The 17,907-nt window shown below is 43.9% G+C and overlaps 1 protein-coding gene across 1 annotated transcript in view; it reads right to left on the bottom strand.

The window, feature by feature from the left end:
• KCNH1 (potassium voltage-gated channel subfamily H member 1) overlaps positions 1–17,907 on the bottom strand; it is a 402,220-nt gene that overhangs the window by 207,606 nt on the left and 176,707 nt on the right. The window contains exons 8-9 of the mRNA XM_054982129.1: positions 14,801–15,000; positions 6,654–6,906 (exon numbers count right to left, since the gene is read on the bottom strand). Coding sequence (XP_054838104.1) covers positions 6,654–6,906; positions 14,801–15,000 — 453 coding nt within the window. The remainder of the gene's footprint in view (positions 1–6,653; positions 6,907–14,800; positions 15,001–17,907) is intronic.

Below are 17,907 nucleotides of genomic sequence, written 5' to 3'. Positions count from 1 at the left end.
CCTTCTTGCTGCCCCACCCTGCCACCTCTCCGCTGTTTGGCGGGCTCCATGAAGCAGCAGAATGCCTGCTTCCCCAGCCTTTACCCTTCCTTCCTTCCTCTCTCCCACCGTTTCTCTTTCCTTCTCTCCTTGCTTTTCTCTCTTTCTTTCTCTCCCTCCCTCCACATCTCTCCTTCCTTCGTTCGTTCCTTCCTTCCTCTTTCTTGCTGCCCCACCCTGCCACCTCTCAGCTGTTTGGAGGGTTCCACTGAGGCAGCGGCAGAGCTACTCCAGGCCAGAGACCTGGGGCCACTGGCGCCCTGCTTCTCCTGCCCAGTTCCATTAGGAGCCCCTGGAGGGTTGCTGCACTCCCAGAGTACTGAAGAAAACAAAGAAGAAATCAGAAACAGCAGCAACAGCTTCAGAGAGGGGGCGTGGGTGCAGGGCCCTAAGCAGGCACTTCTCCAGGCCGGACGAGCAGGTTGAAATTGCATCCAGAGAATAGGAGCAGGTAGGGCCCAGGGGAGGGGTGCAATGGAGTGAATGTGTTGGGGGAGCAGATGATGCATGGGGGTGGGGTGGGGGGCATGCAACCTGGATGGGACCCACGAGCCTCCACAGGAACGGCAATCAAAAGCACAATACAGAAGAATCAATCCAACCGACTGCCCCTGGGCTTTTATGCACACCACAGAGGCTGGATGGGCAGGAATTGCAATGGAGGATTCCTTCCTTTCAAGCCCAGTGCAATCCGGGGCATTTCCTCCTCTTGGTTTTGAGCAGCACCTGCAGCGTGAGGGGCGTGCGATTGAGCATTCTTTCTCCTCCCCCCCTCCAGAAATTGTGACGTGTCTGCTCTTTAGGGCTCAGCTGAACCCTAAGACAAAAATGTCCAATGGGCCAGCGCTTCCTGACCAGCCCTCTTAGCTGGGGAAGAAGTCTTGGTTATGAGAAAGGAGGAGCTGGTGTGGTGGGAAACGGGAGGCTGTGCTTTTGCTGACACGTGCTGCTTCTTTCCACGGTTGTTAATATATTTGTCTGGCTGCCGAGGGGGCTTATCTCTTTGTGCAGGGCTTGGGGGCTCCTCAAGGTTCACCGGCAAGGGCTGTAGAGGGTCTTCTCTACCAGGGCCAGAGACTTGACATGTCATCTGAGGCTCGACTCTACTGCTTCAGTTATCTGCCTTCTTGATTTGTCCTGGAGATGCAGTTGAGATCTGAACTGTGTTAGAAAGCTCTGTGCTGGCCTAGTAAGTGTGCAAGTGTAAGCGGCAAGTGTGGCCGCAAAGAGAGGATTGTATAGTTTTTAGTGACTTAACAGTGCAATTCTAAGCAGAATTACTGCTTAGGAACCTCTCCCCCTCTCCCTCAGCTTGATCTTTGCTACAACAAGGTCAGAGTTGTTCTTTAGTGTGTGGTGACTTTTTTCCTCTGAGGTAATTTTTGATTGTCATCTTTTTCTGCTTCCCATCTGTCTTTTCTTTTTGGGACACCTTCTTCTCCGATTCATTCATGGCAGAGAAAGCTCTTTTTAAGAAATGTGCCAAATGTAGCTCAAAAATAATGAAGACTATTGTCAAAGGTTTTCACGGCCAGAGAACGATGGTTGTTGTGGATTTTCTGAGCTGTATTGCCGTGGTCTTGGCATTGTAGTTTGACACTGAGAGATCCCTGTCTTTTGGTGCTACACCTCTGAAGATGCCAGGCACAGCTGCTGGTGAAACGTCAATGCCAAGACCACGGCAATACAGCCCAGAAAATCCACAACAACCATAATCAAGACTGATAGACGTTCCTTGTGCCTGCTTTGTCTTGGTGAAGGCCACAACACTGGGGCTGTAAACACAGTCAAGTGTTTACTCTAAAGGCCAGAGAGGACACAGCCAACTGCCTTAAGGTCATGTTACGGTAGAGACTGAACTCAAGTGTCCCAGTAAAGGTTATCTGCCCCAGCAGATCTCCTACCTAGTCCAACTCAGACTGTTTCAGAACCATCCAATTTGAGATCAGATCTGTCAGAGAGCATGTCCCATGGACTTGAGGTCAAATCTGTCCTGACAACAGTCGTGTTCTAGATAGCTTTTGGCTGCATCATCTTGACTGGCATTGGTGGTCTTGGTTCTCACATTATTAAAGGTGCAAGGAACATCAGTACTGGTGCTTGTTTACACCATGTGATGAGGAGAAATAGAAATTTTAGAGTTACCAGCTCCTGCTTGGGAAATTCCTGGAGATTTGGGGGGTAGAGAGAGAAGAGGGCAAGATTTGGGAAGGGGAAGTATTTCACTAGGGTATAATGCCATAGAGCCCACCCTCCAAAACAGCCCACCCTCCAGAAGAACGGATCTCTGTGGCCTGGAGATCAGTTGTAATTCTGCGAGATCTCCAGCCACCACCTGGAGGCTGGCAACCCTAAATGGCATGGTCTTCAGAAAATGGGAGACTGCAAATAAACATCAGTTGATTTGTATAATACAACCACATCTTCCAGGAGGGCCCTAGAAATACATTTCTGAGGACACTCTGGAGGGAAATACCCCCACCCCCAGCTGTCATTTAATGTAATCTGGAAAGCTTCTTATTTTTACTTTGGCTGGATGGGTGTCAGAGCTGAGGGCTGTACGTGCTGCATTCTGGAGTGGCTTTTGCCTCTGCAAGACTTGTAGAGTAATGAATACGAGCATTAGCGAGTGCTCCAGGGGTGGCCGCACCCCACACAATGACGTCACTTCGGGGGGGGAACGGCATTTACAGGAAGTGACATCACTTCTGGAAGTGACATCATTTGTGTGTTTCTGGGAGCGAGCGCACACAGCACGCGCATACATAATAGAGAGTTCCACCACCTCTTTTTCCAGAACACCGCCCCCCCCGCATAGTAACATACCAGAACTAACATAACCTTTAAAAATAAAAAGTATACTATTTAAGTTGATTGCTTGGAGCCAAGATGAAAGGTGGAGCATAAATATTTTAATAAATAATGAATAAACTCTAACTCTCAACAATTAATCAATCTAAGATTCAGCTGATTAACTTCTGCAAGGTTTAATTGGTATAATTTGTAGATGTATTTTTCATTTATTGCCTCTAAAACTAGAGTAGGTCTGCACTAGGGTTGCCAACTTCATCATTATAAATTCCTCGAGATTTGAGGGCAGTGCCAGAGGAGGGCAGAGTTTAGGGAGGGATGGGAGCTCAGTGGGGATGTGATGCCATGCATACCACCCTCTGAAACCGCCCTTTCCTCCAAGGGAACTGATTTCTGTAGCCTGCAGATCAGTTATAATTCTAGGAAAACTCCTGGTCCACCTGCAAGATAGGGTTGTCAAAGCCCAGGTAGTGGCTGGAGATCTCCTAGAATTACAACTGATCTCCAGGGCACAGAGATCAGTTCCTCTAGAGAAAATGGCTGATTTGGACAGTGAACTCTGAGACATTATACGCAGCTGAGGTCCCTCCCTTCCCCAAACCCTATTATTCCCAGGCTCCACCCCCAAAATCTCCAGGACATGGAGCTGGAAACCCTACCAGAAGCTGACAACCCTAGTCCCCACAGATACAAGGCTACTCATACTCATAATCCAGACTAATACAATGTGCCATGAGTACATAATTTTTGGGGTAAAAGTTGCCACAAAATATGCACATGCTGCTGTACAAAGGTTTCAGGATGAATGGCTAGCATAAAATAAGATAGAAGGGATTTTTATTTTTAGGCAGCTGAAGATGTTTTAATTTAGGACTGTTTTTCATTAACTTTGTGTTTATGTTCATTGGCAGTCCTAAACTGTGTTTTTAAACTTGATTTTATTCATTTTATTGTTGTTATTTTATTTATATTGTAAGCAACCTTAAGTTCTTGCAAGGCAGAAAGGTGGCTAATAAATATTTTTAATAAAACAAATAAATAAATAAACAGAACAATAGAACAGCAGTGTCAGCTCAACAAACACTGTTGATTAAGGCTGTCATTTGAGGTTGCTGCCTCTTCCCCCTGTACAGGAGACAGAGTAGCTCTAATGCCTTTTTGCTTTCTGGGATGCTTTAAACACAACACAACAAGTAACACAGCCCCTACAGGCACCCTGTGGGCATCGTAAACTCTCCAAAGGTAGCTTCTTCTTGCAAAACTCCAGCAGAAGAATAGAGAGGGTACCTCCCATCATAACAAATGAAGTGGCTGTGGCAGGTGCCCTGCTCTCCATGGCATGGAAATCTCTCATTGCCCCTGGAATTTCTCCACATGGTGGAAATTACACATGACCATGTGACTGAGGATGTGTCATATGATCCCTTTCTGAATCTGGCCCATCATTCTGAACCAATAGGAATGGGTTTTGAGTCTCTGACATGGTTATCTGAGGAATAGGCTAATGTAGACCCCAAGAGGAGCCAGAAGGAGGGGGGGTATAACACTCCCCCCATGAACTCAGCTCATAATCCCCAACCAACAGGACCTGATCTGTTGGTTGTGGATTATTGCCCACTACTCTAAAGCTGACCTTTAAAGCCCTGTATGGTTTGGCACCAATATATCTGAAGGACCACCTGCTTTCTTACAAACCTACTCAACCACTGTGGTCATTTCCAAAGGCCCTGCTCTAGGTACCCTACTTTCTGAGATTCAATGGCTGGCTACCAGGGAGAGGGCCTTCTCCATTGTAACACCAAAACTCTTGAATTCTCTCCCAAGGAGATTCATCTGTCCCCTTCTGCTGCCATCTTCTGCCAGCAGGTAAAGACTTTTTTGTTTGATTTACCCTCTGTGAACCCTCCTTCTGTATCTAAGAACTTACTAACTGGCTTTCTCTCTGTCTCCCTCCCTCACCTCTAGGCAAAGATCCTGCTGGGCCACAGCAGATTTGAGAAGAAGTCTGGTCACACTTTTCGCTCATCTACACTGGGCCGGGACTCTTTTTGGCCTTGACACACAAATACACACACACACACACACACACACACACACACACACACATTAATTTATTGCTTTCTTTTTATAAAGATTTTCATCAAAAAAACAGATCTGGAGAGCAAATGAGCAACCTACCACAGCAGGTCCAAGCAGTCTTGTAGAGATGGAGAGTGGGAACAACTTTGCTGTACCCTTTATCACTGGTGAAATTGGTACAACTCTCAGAAGCTATACAGCAGTGCTTATTCTTAGAGACTAAGTGAATTTGAACCTATTTGCTTCCTCACAGAGATTGCTCCAGGGGTAAGTGCAGCTGCATCAGGATCCAGAAAAACCTCTACATAGAATGTCAGTAAGGGACAGTTTAACACAAACCTGCGAGTTAAACAGGTGTCACTCCATAAAGGTAAATTGAATGTCCTGTTTCTCTAAGTGCTGGACCTGACATATATGATGCTGACCATGCACATCTGGTTATTAAAAGCACACTGCTGATCCTGGAGCCCCCATTTCCAAAAAGATAAATATGATCCTCAGCAAAATTCATTTGTGCCCTATAGACTGTATATTGAACACACTTTGGAGCTCTCTGATATCTTCAAAGAACTGAATGAAGGAGCAAGAGGTTTCAGTGAATGCACAAAAGCCTAAAGGACAGCTAAAGCTGAATTTTTAAACATTTTTGGGCCACTCGAAAGATGAGAGTATTGGTTTTGAAGCCTACATTAAAAGCAGTAACTGCTACTCTGAGTGTAGTGATAATTCCATAGAAATAGATAATGGAAGTCCTGACAGTGCCTCTGTGGATAGGACATCCACCACTTTCCCACCAATCTCTCAGGAAGATTGGAATGCAGAGGACTCTCCTATCACAACACAGCTCCTCCTCAGGAACTGAAGGGTGATGCAGGTGCACAGGGAGAGCTGCCAGCTTCTGCTCACAGGATGATGCATCTGTTGTAGAGGACACTGTAGATGTAGAACCTTCTAGACAAGGTACCACACTTCTGATCAATACAGTAGAGGCAGCAACCTCTCCCCTGCTTCCAGAGGTATGCATAGAGCATGTCATGGTGTGGAAAAGACCATATGAAAGAGGCACATCAGTGAAGAATTTCGTTCTGTCAGTCTAGATCGTTTCCATTTGTTCTCTCAAGCTACAACCTTTATTTTTAAGGGGATTCAAAAGGTTCTTGCTGAAATTAATTGCTGCTTTTATGAAGGGGACTATGTACAGTGGCACCAAGAAGGTGGAGGCTTAGAAAATGCTCTGTATTCATTTCAGAAAAAAAATAATGTGTTGAACACTGGTGAATTCCTGGAGCATATTAACATCCTGCTTCAGAGCAACAGAGAGATTGTTGAAAATACCGTATTACATTTACCCCATTTACCACTGTGAAGGCCTTCAAGTAACACCCCTGCACTCAGTCAAAAGTTTTCATAAATATATTAAATATAATCTAATGTTGCCCTGACCTGGATGGCCCAGGTAAGCCTAACCAGGACTTGGATGGGAGACCACCAAAGAAGTCAAGGGTTACTACACAGAGATAGGCAATGGCAAACCACTTCTGTTCATTTCTTGCCTTAAAAACACTGCAGGGTTGCCATAAGTCAGCTGTGACTTGACACTTTCTATCACCATAATCTGCTGCATATTTTAAGTATTCATTAGACCTTTTGAATAGATTTCATACAGTACATAAAACATATATGCAACTGTGTACATAGAAAAACAAAGTACAACAAAATCTTACCCAGAATTGCAACAACTTCATCATCCTGGATTACTTCCAAGGACCCCGAAACCACAAAGCAAAGGTTGTCCACACTTTCTCCAGCATGGTAAATAAGATCCCCAGGAGCACAATGAACAGTCTGAAATTCCATTGCAAGAGCTCGCAGACATCCATCGCTAGCCAGTCTAAATGCAGGATGCTCCTTAAAAACTTTACGATTCAAATGAACACAGATGTCAGCCCGCATATCCTTTGGGCAAATCTGTAAAACCTAAAAGAACATTTCAGGAATCATTCCTGTGTGCAAAAAATCTTAATGTGTTACATTCCCTATATACTTTCATTCATTCTTTCTTTTAAAAATTCTAAAAGGTAAGGACAAATGTGCCCCTCTTGTAAAAATCCATCTATGATTCATATTACCTATTAACACTTTACCAACTTACCATTATTATTTTTCATATTGGAAGACAGATTACTGTGATGGACTGCATGTTTTAAAAGCCTGGAAGTGCTGTACACACACCTGCAGGACGATTAAGGGTTAATCCCTCACAGAATCAGAGCACTGACTGACAGGCTACTCCAAGGGATCTGATTGGGTAGCATGAGCTGGAAAGAGGAAGTTCTGTTTTTCAGTTCTAGCAGAGAGGAATCCAATGTGAAGAGTTGGGAGACAGAGTCCTAACAGAGAGCAGTTTTAACACTGACAGGAGAACTGGAGAAAAGTTGGCAAGGAGGTTTGGGAAATAGACTCCCAAATGGGCCAAAGAAAGGGGATAGATCTTCTAAGGATTCTCTACCCAGTCAAACAGGGAGGTAGCTCTGGAGAGTGAAGAGATCCCTGGTCAGATGTGGTTGGAAACTGCTTGTGGAGACCTTCAGATTCAGTTAATGGCTGAAGAAAGCACTGGTGTTTGAAGAGAATAGGATTGGGGTACTAGAAAGTGGGTACCAGAATTCCTAACTTCAAAAGAGAAAGGGTATACTAAAAGAAAGTAAACTAGAGTGTTTGGGGGGAAACAAGGGAACAAAAGCCTCAAAACAAAAGCCTTTAAGTATCTGTGAAGAGCATAAGAACTAAAGTCTGTGCATGTCCTGATTTTACCTAAGAAATTTTCAACCTCCTATTTCACCTGACCTTTCCTTTCTAAAATAAATAAACCAGTTAGTTACTTTTGAATTTTAAAAATGCCTCTAGTGCCATTTCTGCTGTTTAAGGATGAGAGAATGTCATAACAACAAAGCAGACATATTAAAGTTAAGTGTATTTCCTTGTCCACTGCTCAGATTAACAGAATCTTTCTGATTAGGGGCCTATTTACCCTTAAGAGTTCTGAAGTCCTCTAGGACGAATTCACAATTCCTGGCCAGACTAGCCCAGAAAGGTGAGAAAGCATCCCTGATGGACTTTTCTTAAGCCCTGCCTCTTTCAGTCTCTGTAACTTGCAAAATACTGATTTGTTGACAGCACACAGCATGGGGGTATCCTTTTCTCAAATCCTCAATCATATTGAAGAATCTTACTATATAATTGAGTAAGCGTGTTTCAGACAACTCAAGTTATACCCTGGTGCACCACCAGAGGGAGCTGCTGCAGATGAAAGCCCAGGTAACTCAACATGTTGCTCCAGAAAACATGCCATGCTGGGAAGCCCAGGCAGGGAACAGGAGTAGAGTAGGTGGCAATGCCCTCCCCGCACCTTAACCTGTGTGGTATTTGGTGCAGAGCAAGTGGAATTGCCCACCCCCTCCTTAACTGAGCTGATATTAGCAGCGGACCAGAGGGCAATGCCTACCCCCCCTTCAGTCAGCCGGTACTAGGAGTGGAACAGGTGGTAATGTCCACCACCACCTTAGCCCAGCTGGTATTAGTACTGGAGTAGGTAGCAATGCCCACCCCCTTCAGGCAGCTGGTATTAGGAGTGGATCAGGTGGCAATGCCCACCCCCCACCTTAACCCAGCTGGTATTAGTAGAGCAGGTGGCAGTGCCCACCCCCCTTCATCCAGGTGGGATCAGGAGTGGAGCAGGTGCCAATGCCCACCTAGTACCTTCACCTGGGTGGGATCAGCACAGAGCAACAGGCAACGCCCCCCCCCCCTCACGCAGCTGGGATCAGGAGCAGAGCAGATAGATATGCCCACTCTTTGCCTTAACTCAGCCTGTATTAGGAGTAGAGCCAGTGGCAATGTCCACCTCCTGCCTTAACACAGCTGGTAATAGGAGCAGAGCAGGTGGCAATGCCCACTCCCACTTTAATCCAGCTGATATTAGGAGCAGAGCAGGTAGCAATGCCCACCCCCCTTCAGCCAACTGGTATTAGGAGAGGAGCAGGTGGCAATTCCTGCCCCACGCCTTAACTCGGCTGGTATCTGGTGTGGAGCAGGTGGTATTGCCCACCTCCCACCTTAACCCAGCTGATATTAGGAGCGGACCAGGGGGCAATGCCCACTCACCCTTCAGTCAGCTGATATTAGGAGTGGAACAGGTGGTAATGCCCACTCCCCACCTTAACCCAGCTGGTGTTAGGAGAGGAGCAGGTGGTAATGCCTGCCCCACCTTAACCCAGCTGGTATTAGGAGCGCATCAGGTGGCAATGCCCATCCCCCACCTTAACACAGCAGATATTAGGAGCGTAACAGGTGGCAATGCCCACCCCACCTTAACCCAGCTGGTATTAGGAGTGGAGCAGGTGGCAATGCCTGTCCCCTTAAGCCAGCTGGGATCAGGAGTGGAGCAGGTGGCAATGCCCACCCCTGCCTTAACCCAGCTGGTATTAGGAGTGGAGCAAGTGGCAATGCACACACACCCCACCTTAACTCAACTGGTATTAGGAGTGGAGCAAGTGGCAATGCCCACCCCCTGCTGTAACCTAGCTGGTATTAGGAGCGGTGCAGGTGGCAATGTCCACCCCCCTTCACCCAGCTGGGATCAGGAGTGGAGCAGATGCCAGTGCCCACCCAGTGCCTTCACCTGGGTGGGATCAGCACAGAGCAGGAGGCAATTTCCTTCTTCCATTCACCTAGATGGGACAAGAAGTGGAGCAGGTGCAAATGCCTGCCCCCTTCAATTGACTGGAATAAGGCACTGAGCATGCATCTTCAGCCTGTCAGAATTAGGAGCCACAAAAACCAAGAGGGAAGAAGCTTCCTCAGTAAAGCTGCACCAAAAACAACAAAGGAAGCAAGCCAAAAAATATATTGCCCTATGTACAAATTTACAATAAAAATTACAACAGTGAATAACAGTTTGGTACAACAACCATTAGGAGCAAGAAAAGTTCCATCAAATTTCTTCAAGCATTCAACAGGTAAGTGGTTCTGTTTATAGTCACGTCGCTGTTAATTCATGATGTCCCAAGGTCCGTAGGAGCTGGTTGAAGACATCAAAGAACGCTGAGTGGCAACGAGCTTACCGGTCCAATCTAATTTGGCTCGTTTCAGGACAAATCCTTCATCAGGCCACCAACTATTTCAATTCCAACATAATCTTAGGACGTGAAAGAAACCATCCAAGTACAGAGTCAATGCAAAGTCCATTCAAAGGTCCATTTGAATGGACTTTGCATTTACTCTGTACTTGGATGGTTTCTTTCACGTCCTAAGATTATGTTGGAATTGAAATAGTTGGTGGCCTGATGAAGGATTTGTCCTGAAACGAGCCAAATTAGATTGGACCGGTAAGCTCGTTGCCACTCAGCGTTCTTTGATGTCTTCAACCAGCTCCTACGGACCTTGGGACATCATGAATTAACAGCGACGTGACTATAAACAGAACCACTTACCTGTTGAATGCTTGAAGAAATTTGATGGAACTTTTCTTGCTCCTAATGGTTGTTGTACCAAACTGTTATTCACTGTTGTAATTTTTATTGTAAATTTGTACATAGGGCAATATATTTTTGGCTTGCTTCCTTTGTTGTTTTTGGTGCAGAATTAGGAGCCAAGCAAGCAGCAATCTCTGCCCCCCTTCAACCTGCCGGAATCAGGAGCAGAGAAGGTGGGAATGCCCACATTCCCTTCACCCAGTTGGGATGAGGAGCAGAGCATGTAGCAAAGCCCACCACCCACCTTCACATGTTAGGATCAGGCAAGGAGCAGAAGGTAGTGCTCGCTCCTCCCTTCAACAAGCAAGGAACAGGTGGCAATGCCCACCCCGCCTTCACCCAGCTGGGATCAGGCTTGGAGCAGACAGCAATGCCTGCCCCCCTTCACCTAGCCGTAATCAGGCACAGAGCAGAAGGCAATGCCCATTTCCCCTTCACCCGGCTGGGATCAGGAGTGGAGCAGGTGGCAATGCCCACCCCAGTCCTTCACCGTCTGGGATCAGTGACGGAGGAGGAGGGAATGCCTGCCTGCCCCCTCTCCCCTTTCTAGAGCCCATTGTATTTTTTCCCCACAACGGGCTTTGTTTCTAGTGGGAGTCTAATTTCCTGGGAGAGCTGATTTTGTTTCAATTTCAACAAACTGTTACTATGGGGTAAAATTCAGTTTCTTAGTAATCTTGACATGTCCTTGTGATAATAGATGCTAGTTATCTGCTTCTGAACTTCTGGATATGCTTTGGGAACAAATTTTAAATTCTGTACTTCTCTAACTAAAGCAATATGTACCCTACCGGTCTGGGGAGAGAGAGCTTTCAGCAATATTTTCATGTCTTGCTTTGAACTCCAATTAATTTGATTTCCTAATACTATATACCACAGATGAACAGACATTTAAATTTTATAGAATAAACTGAGGCATCCTCAAATGCATATATAGAAGAAATAAAAAGACTGATTATAATAAAAATATCAATTATAACGTGTCAGTTTGAAGCAATGAAATATGACTGTACGTTTTGTGGTTTTGTTCATTTTCAATAGGGATCTGCCACAGCAAGCAAGTTTATGAGCCTGTTAAAAATCCCTGCTTGACTTTTGCACTCATCATCATCTTAAACATGAAACTAAAAAGCTCTTCAACATTAAGACAGACCCTGGCTTTACAAATATTCAAAGGTTTTTAAGATAATAAAATCAACAGAACAGAAATCTCTCACATTTAATAGGCATACTCATTGAAAAACAATGCACTAATTAAGTACAAACGCTTTAGATATTTTGACTATACAGTCCAAATTTCTTTTAAGCTCTGCAATCAGAAAATGAATTAACCTGTAACAGGGACTCATACACTTGGGAACAGCAATGAAATTACACCATTTGCATTTCCCATCTAAACATACATAGATTGGCCTGCAATATATCATTTAGTTTTAGCCCCCAAATTGTATGCATGAAACAGGATTCAACCAAAATGTAGCATATGGTTATCAGTGCAATCCTAAGCAGAGTTATACTCTTCCCAGTCCATGACTTAGAAGGATGTAACTTTGCTTTGGGCAGCACTGTAAATCTCTCCCACTGAAATAAATGGAATGGGTTTTTACTTTGGCTGTGTTGTGCTTTCTGTTCAACCTAGGTTGGGGCTTGAGATTTGCAAAAGAAAAAATTCTTCTACAGTGCAATACTTAGCATAGTTACACCCTTCTAAGTCTATTGAAGTCAGTGGGCAAAGAAGAGCGTAACTGTTTAGGACTGCGCTGATAATGTGTGTTTTCAAGCTTTTTTTGTCAATTGGGACAAGTGTGAAAGATCTACAACAGCTGTCTTTATAAGAAACTCTCTTTCATTTAATATGCTTTAAAACAACTTTGCCTAATGTTGAAGCCATGACCAGAAGATAAAATAGAACTATGGGGCTTCCGAGTTTGTTTTCCTTGGTAATGCTAATAACAGAGGGGGGGGAGGGGGGCAAAAATCAATTTGTGAGAGGAAACCCTTTTTTCCACGCAGATCTCCTGGGCAAATCCTCTTCCTTTAATTTATACTTTCCCCAGCTGGACCCCAAACTGGAATTAAGCCTGGCAGAAGGGGGAAATTGCAAAGGAAGCATTTGCAGGGGAGAACCAGAAGACATAAAAGCAACTAAACACTGCAGTACCCACCTTTCCCTGAATTCTCATTATCTTACCAAGTGAAGGTTTGCCAAGATGAAGTCTAGTGCAGTTCATCCATCAGAGACTGCAGTTTCCTATCTGCTTTTATGTAAGTGGAATACCAAAGATTATTTAGGAGTTTTGGCCAAAAGTTTGGATTATCATTGTAATTTACCACCCATTCATCAGTATGTATTTTTTAGTCTAGATGGCATGGTTTACTATGGTTTGTTTATATTAATGGCTATGGTTGTTCAAGCTGTTAAGAATAACATTGGCAAGATTTATATATCAAAAGAAAAATTTAATGGCTTTCACTAGTTTAGTTTTTCTATATTCTGTGCCACAGCAAACAGGTAACACAATTAAAATGATGACAGATTCTGAAGATAACATTCACATTTGATACACTTGTTTAGAGTGTATATTAAATTAAATGAAACAGCAGGGATGCAGAAGCCATATCATGATTTATTCATTTTGTGATATTCTTGAAGTTATGCCTAATGTAAAGTTAGTGGCGCTTGAGAACTGGACTTGGAAGATTTATGGACCAGTACAGCTATTACTCAATCTCATATTGGTTAGTTCATGCTATAGTCATTTAAACAATTTTGTTTTATATATGATATGTATCAAGATATTAATATCTTGTGTTATAAAGTCCCAATATATTTTTCATATTCATTAAAGTTACTCTTGAAAGTAAAACTACATCAAATACAATTTAACATTTCTTAAGTTAATTTTGGAAATAAAAAAAATTTGGCAACATGCATAATGTATGCTATTTAATGAACTATTAAATGATTTTGCATTCAAAAATATCAGACGTGCAGAACTATGTAAGGGGATGGATCTCTTTCTTTCCATCTGTTCATAGTTCTTTCTTCTTTGCGCTTATAACAACCTGGCAGTAGACCAGAAGACATGTGAAAGCCACATATTGGTTTAAGTACCATACCAAGCAGCACTTCCAAAATTCTACATTCATATCTGGTACAAATTCTGGGATGTCTCTGAGAGCTTTGGGTCATGAAAAGCCAGGTTTATCTATTAGAGGTCTCTACAGCATTCAAAACAATGGATTGGATCTAGTGATCTGTCAGTGGAAGACACTGATGGTTGCATATCTTTCCCACATTTCTCTACCCCAACAATCCTTTCCAACCTCAAGGAAGTTTATTTCAGGATCTTGGACCTCACTGGGTCCTTCCTGGACTATCAGCTATATGGTGATGGGGGAAATAGCAAAACCATCCTTTCTGCCTCTTCCATCAGTGCAGCTCTGCTGAGGAAAGAGGGATAAGAGGGCAATTTCACCCCTCCCCACATCAGCCTCATGAATCCACATGGCTAATTGTCCATGCCAATCCCATGACTCTTACAATATATATTGTCGAAGGTTTTCACGGCCAGAGAACGATGGTTGTTGTGGATTTTCCAGGCTGTATAGCGGTGGTCTTGGCATTGTAGTTCCTGACGTTTCTCCAGCAGCTGTGGCTGGCATCTTCAGAGGTGTAGCACCAAAAGACAGAGCTCTCACTGTGACACTGAGAGATCTCTGTCTTTTGGTGCTACACCTCTGAAGATGCCAGCCACAGCTGCTGGCGAAACGTCAGGAACTACAATGCCAAGACCACGGCAATACAGCCCGGAAAACCCACAACAACCATCTTACAATATATTTTCCCAGAGTCTGAAAGTGCTGCAGGGGAAGGGAACATGGAATAGATTGATGATCCTTGTGTCCACAGGTTGCTGGAACCAAGTACTCATGCCTACATTAAGTACAGCTTCAAATTAAGGAAAACTAATTGAGATGTATTTTTGGCCATTTCCCATGGTCTAAAAATTGTGTGATACTCATGGAAGGCTTCTTTGCATGATTTTTGGTGCCATCCATTTACAAAATGGAGGCAGGCAGCCATGAAAGCACCATCATCACTGCCTGCCTCTTTGTAAATGGATGCAGCAGCCTTCCATGAGTATCACACTATTTTTAGACCATGGGGAAATGATCTTTGGTTCAATTCTTACCTCAGCTGAAAGATATCAGTAGTTTTCCTTGTTTTATGTAATTGGGGAAACACAGGTTTGCAATTACCAATACCAGCCACTGATAAACAGCAAGAAGAAACATTTGTTTGATAGTAAGTTTCCAATGTTATGATACCTCACCTTTTCAGTATCTATTCCCCTGGACATTGACCAAGTAGAAACAATATAGTCCATCACACGTTCACTCAAGCCTTTGGGCACTTGATAGAGTTTCAGGAAGTCCCGGACGCTGTTCAGCATCTCATGGTATCTATTTGTGTTAGCATACATTTGCTGGAAGATTGTTGTCACATTACCAAAAATGGTTGCATATAACAAAGCTGCAAACAGAATAAAGGGTAAAGTGAATGTATTTTTGAAATCCAAAGAACCTGCAAGTTGGAGAGCTACAGTGTCATGTTGTCACATTGGCAGGAAAAGGCAGTCAAGAGTTTCATGAAACATTGTATTCATTGTCACAGACAAACTGACATAGTAACACCATTTACTGGTTGCATCCAGCAGAATTTGAATCCAGTGGCACCTTAGAGACCAACAAGATGTTCAGAGTGTAAGCTTTCAAGAGTCAGAGCTCCCTTCTTCAGCAATCCATGGACACAGGGACTGCAGATCTTTATCCCTCTGTTTCCCTCCTCCCACTCAGCAGTCCATTCTGACAACAAGAAAGTTCAATTTTTTACTTCTTTTATTTATTATTACTTATTTCCTCATCTTTCTCCCAAATGGTGACTCAAAGCAGCTTACATTGTTCTCCTCTCTGGTTTTATTCTTCCAACAACTTTGTGAGGAAGGTTAGGGTGAGTGTGTGTGACTGGCTCATGGTCACACACTGGACTTCCATGGCAGAGTGGGCATCTCCCTGATCCTAGTCCACTACTCCAGCCACTACACACTATGCTCTTTATTTAACCCCTGCTTGATCTCACACAAAAGGACTTCTGGCTCACCTACCTGTAAACTAAAACAGAATCCTTTTTAGTTGAGGAATCCAAAGAGTTAGTGCCTTTAATCCTGCTGTTGACTGTCAAAATTGCTGGCTGTCATTGAAGGTGAACCTATCTGCCACCACAGATTAGTGGCAGAGATGATGCTTTCTGTATATAACATGTCAGGTTCAATCTTGCCTAATGAAAGGCTGGGAAAGAGTTCTACAAATTCTAGAATGCTGCTGCCGGTCAGATGAGACAGCTTAAACTAGTTCTTTATATCTTGTGTATGTAAGCCATGCATCAATTATAAGGGGGAGCCAGAACATCACACAGTAAACAATTCTGCAGGAATACTGGTCAATATTTTTAATGCTATAATTGAATCATCTTAATACAATTCTAGCTGTTAATACTGCAGTATCAAATAGTCTCCAGTCTTTTTTGGCAGGGACTGAAAGGGGTATGGCTCAGTAGTATGGGGGTAAAAAAAAAAATCAATAATTTCTTCTTCAACCGCAATCCACAATTTGTGTTTTCATCTGAATCACAAACTATAGTTCCTTTTCTTTCCTGAAAACTAGGATTTCAACGCATGGTATAATCCTAGTTTTACAGTGTAATCCTAAAAAGAGTTACTCCAGTCTAAGATTATTGAAAATGATGGCCTTAGACTGGAGTAACTCTTTTTAGGATTGCACTGTGTGTAGGAAAGAGAACTAACTCTATGTATTGTCGAAGGCTTTCACGGCCGGAGAACGATGGTTGTTGTGGGTTTTCCGGGCTGTATTGCCGTGGTCTTGGCATTGTAGTTCCTGACGTTTCGCCAGCAGCTGTGGCTGGCATCTTCAGAGGTGTAGCACCAAAAGACAGAGATCTCTCAGTGTCACAGTGTGACACTGAGAGATCTCTGTCTTTTGGTGCTACACCTCTGAAGATGCCAGCCACAGCTGCTGGCGAAACGTCAGGAACTACAATGCCAAGACCACGGCAATACAGCCCGGAAAACCCACAACAACCATAGAACTAACTCTAGTTTGTAATTTTCCTCCAGCTTTCCTCCAGCCACCCTCCAAGTGTGGTCAAGATTGCATTTCGGAGGTCCAAGTTACAGACCCCAAAGCAGCCACCTCCAGGAAACATCCAGTAGATACTAGAAGTCACAAATGCCAATTGATTTCCATTGGTTTGCAGCACCAAAAAGTTGCAATGAAGCAAAATCAAACAGAAAAGGATGGGGGAAGAGCCTCCTCACTCACCACACAGACACCTTCCCAGCCATTGCCTGAGGAATTAATTCTTGTTCCTTGCTCGCATAGAGAAGAATGGTAGTTCTCTGGTTGGCAGCCAGAGCTGCCTACCAAGGTTTGGTGTTCCCATGGCTGCAGAATGTCCATCCCCTCCATTTTCTAGGGAATTAATTCTTGCTCTGTGCTTGCATAGAGAAGAATGGGAGCTCTCTTGTTAGCAGGCAAAGCTGCCTATCAAGGTTTTAAGGCCTAGGATTGGTATTCCCATGGCTTCAGAACGTCCATCCCCTCCATCTTCTAAGGTATTAATTCTTGCTCCTTGCTTGCATAGAGAAGAATGGGGGCTCTCTGGCTGGCAAGCAGAGCTGCCTATCAAGGTTTTGAGGGCTGAGATTGGTGTTCCCATGGCTGCAGAACATCCACCCCCTCCATTGCCTAGGGAATTAATTCTTGCTCCTTTGCATAGAGCAGAATGGAAACTCTCTGGTTGGCAGCCAGAGCTGCCTATCAAGTTTTTAAGGGCTGCAGAAGGTCTGCAGACATCCCCTCCATTGTCTAGGGAATTGATAGATCGGTGCCAGGATGTACGGACTCACGGACCACAGAACAACAGACCGGCCCAAACAGACCAACGTTTGTGAAAAATGTGAGTCCCACGAACAGCGTGTTCATGAACCATGAACCAGGACAATCTATCTCAAATTTAGGTCCATTTTCCGGTCCGTGCCTACCTTTACCTGTAACTTTAACCAGATGCTCTCAGTGGCTGTTGCTTGGCAACCATAACAGTTTAGCCAATATTCCAGGCTTGGCTTCTGTCAGTTAAAGGTAGGGGAGAGGACAGGGCCTTTTTGGGGGCTGTTTTTGCCTTTGAGGGAGGACTCATTGGGGCCAGGGTCAACAATTGGATGACTTGCTACCACCTGTTATGACTAACACAAGCTTGGCTGCTTGATTCTGTTAAACAATCAAGTATACAGATATTTAAATATATTTTTTACATTTTTAATTCATTATTACTTTTTGAAGTGCAAAGTGCTCTTAGTGAATA

The sequence above is a fragment of the Eublepharis macularius genome, chromosome 1, assembly GCF_028583425.1.
Source record: "Eublepharis macularius isolate TG4126 chromosome 1, MPM_Emac_v1.0, whole genome shotgun sequence".
Taxonomy (NCBI): Eukaryota; Metazoa; Chordata; class Lepidosauria; order Squamata; family Eublepharidae; genus Eublepharis; species Eublepharis macularius.
This window is presented reverse-complemented; position numbering and strand designations above follow the sequence as displayed.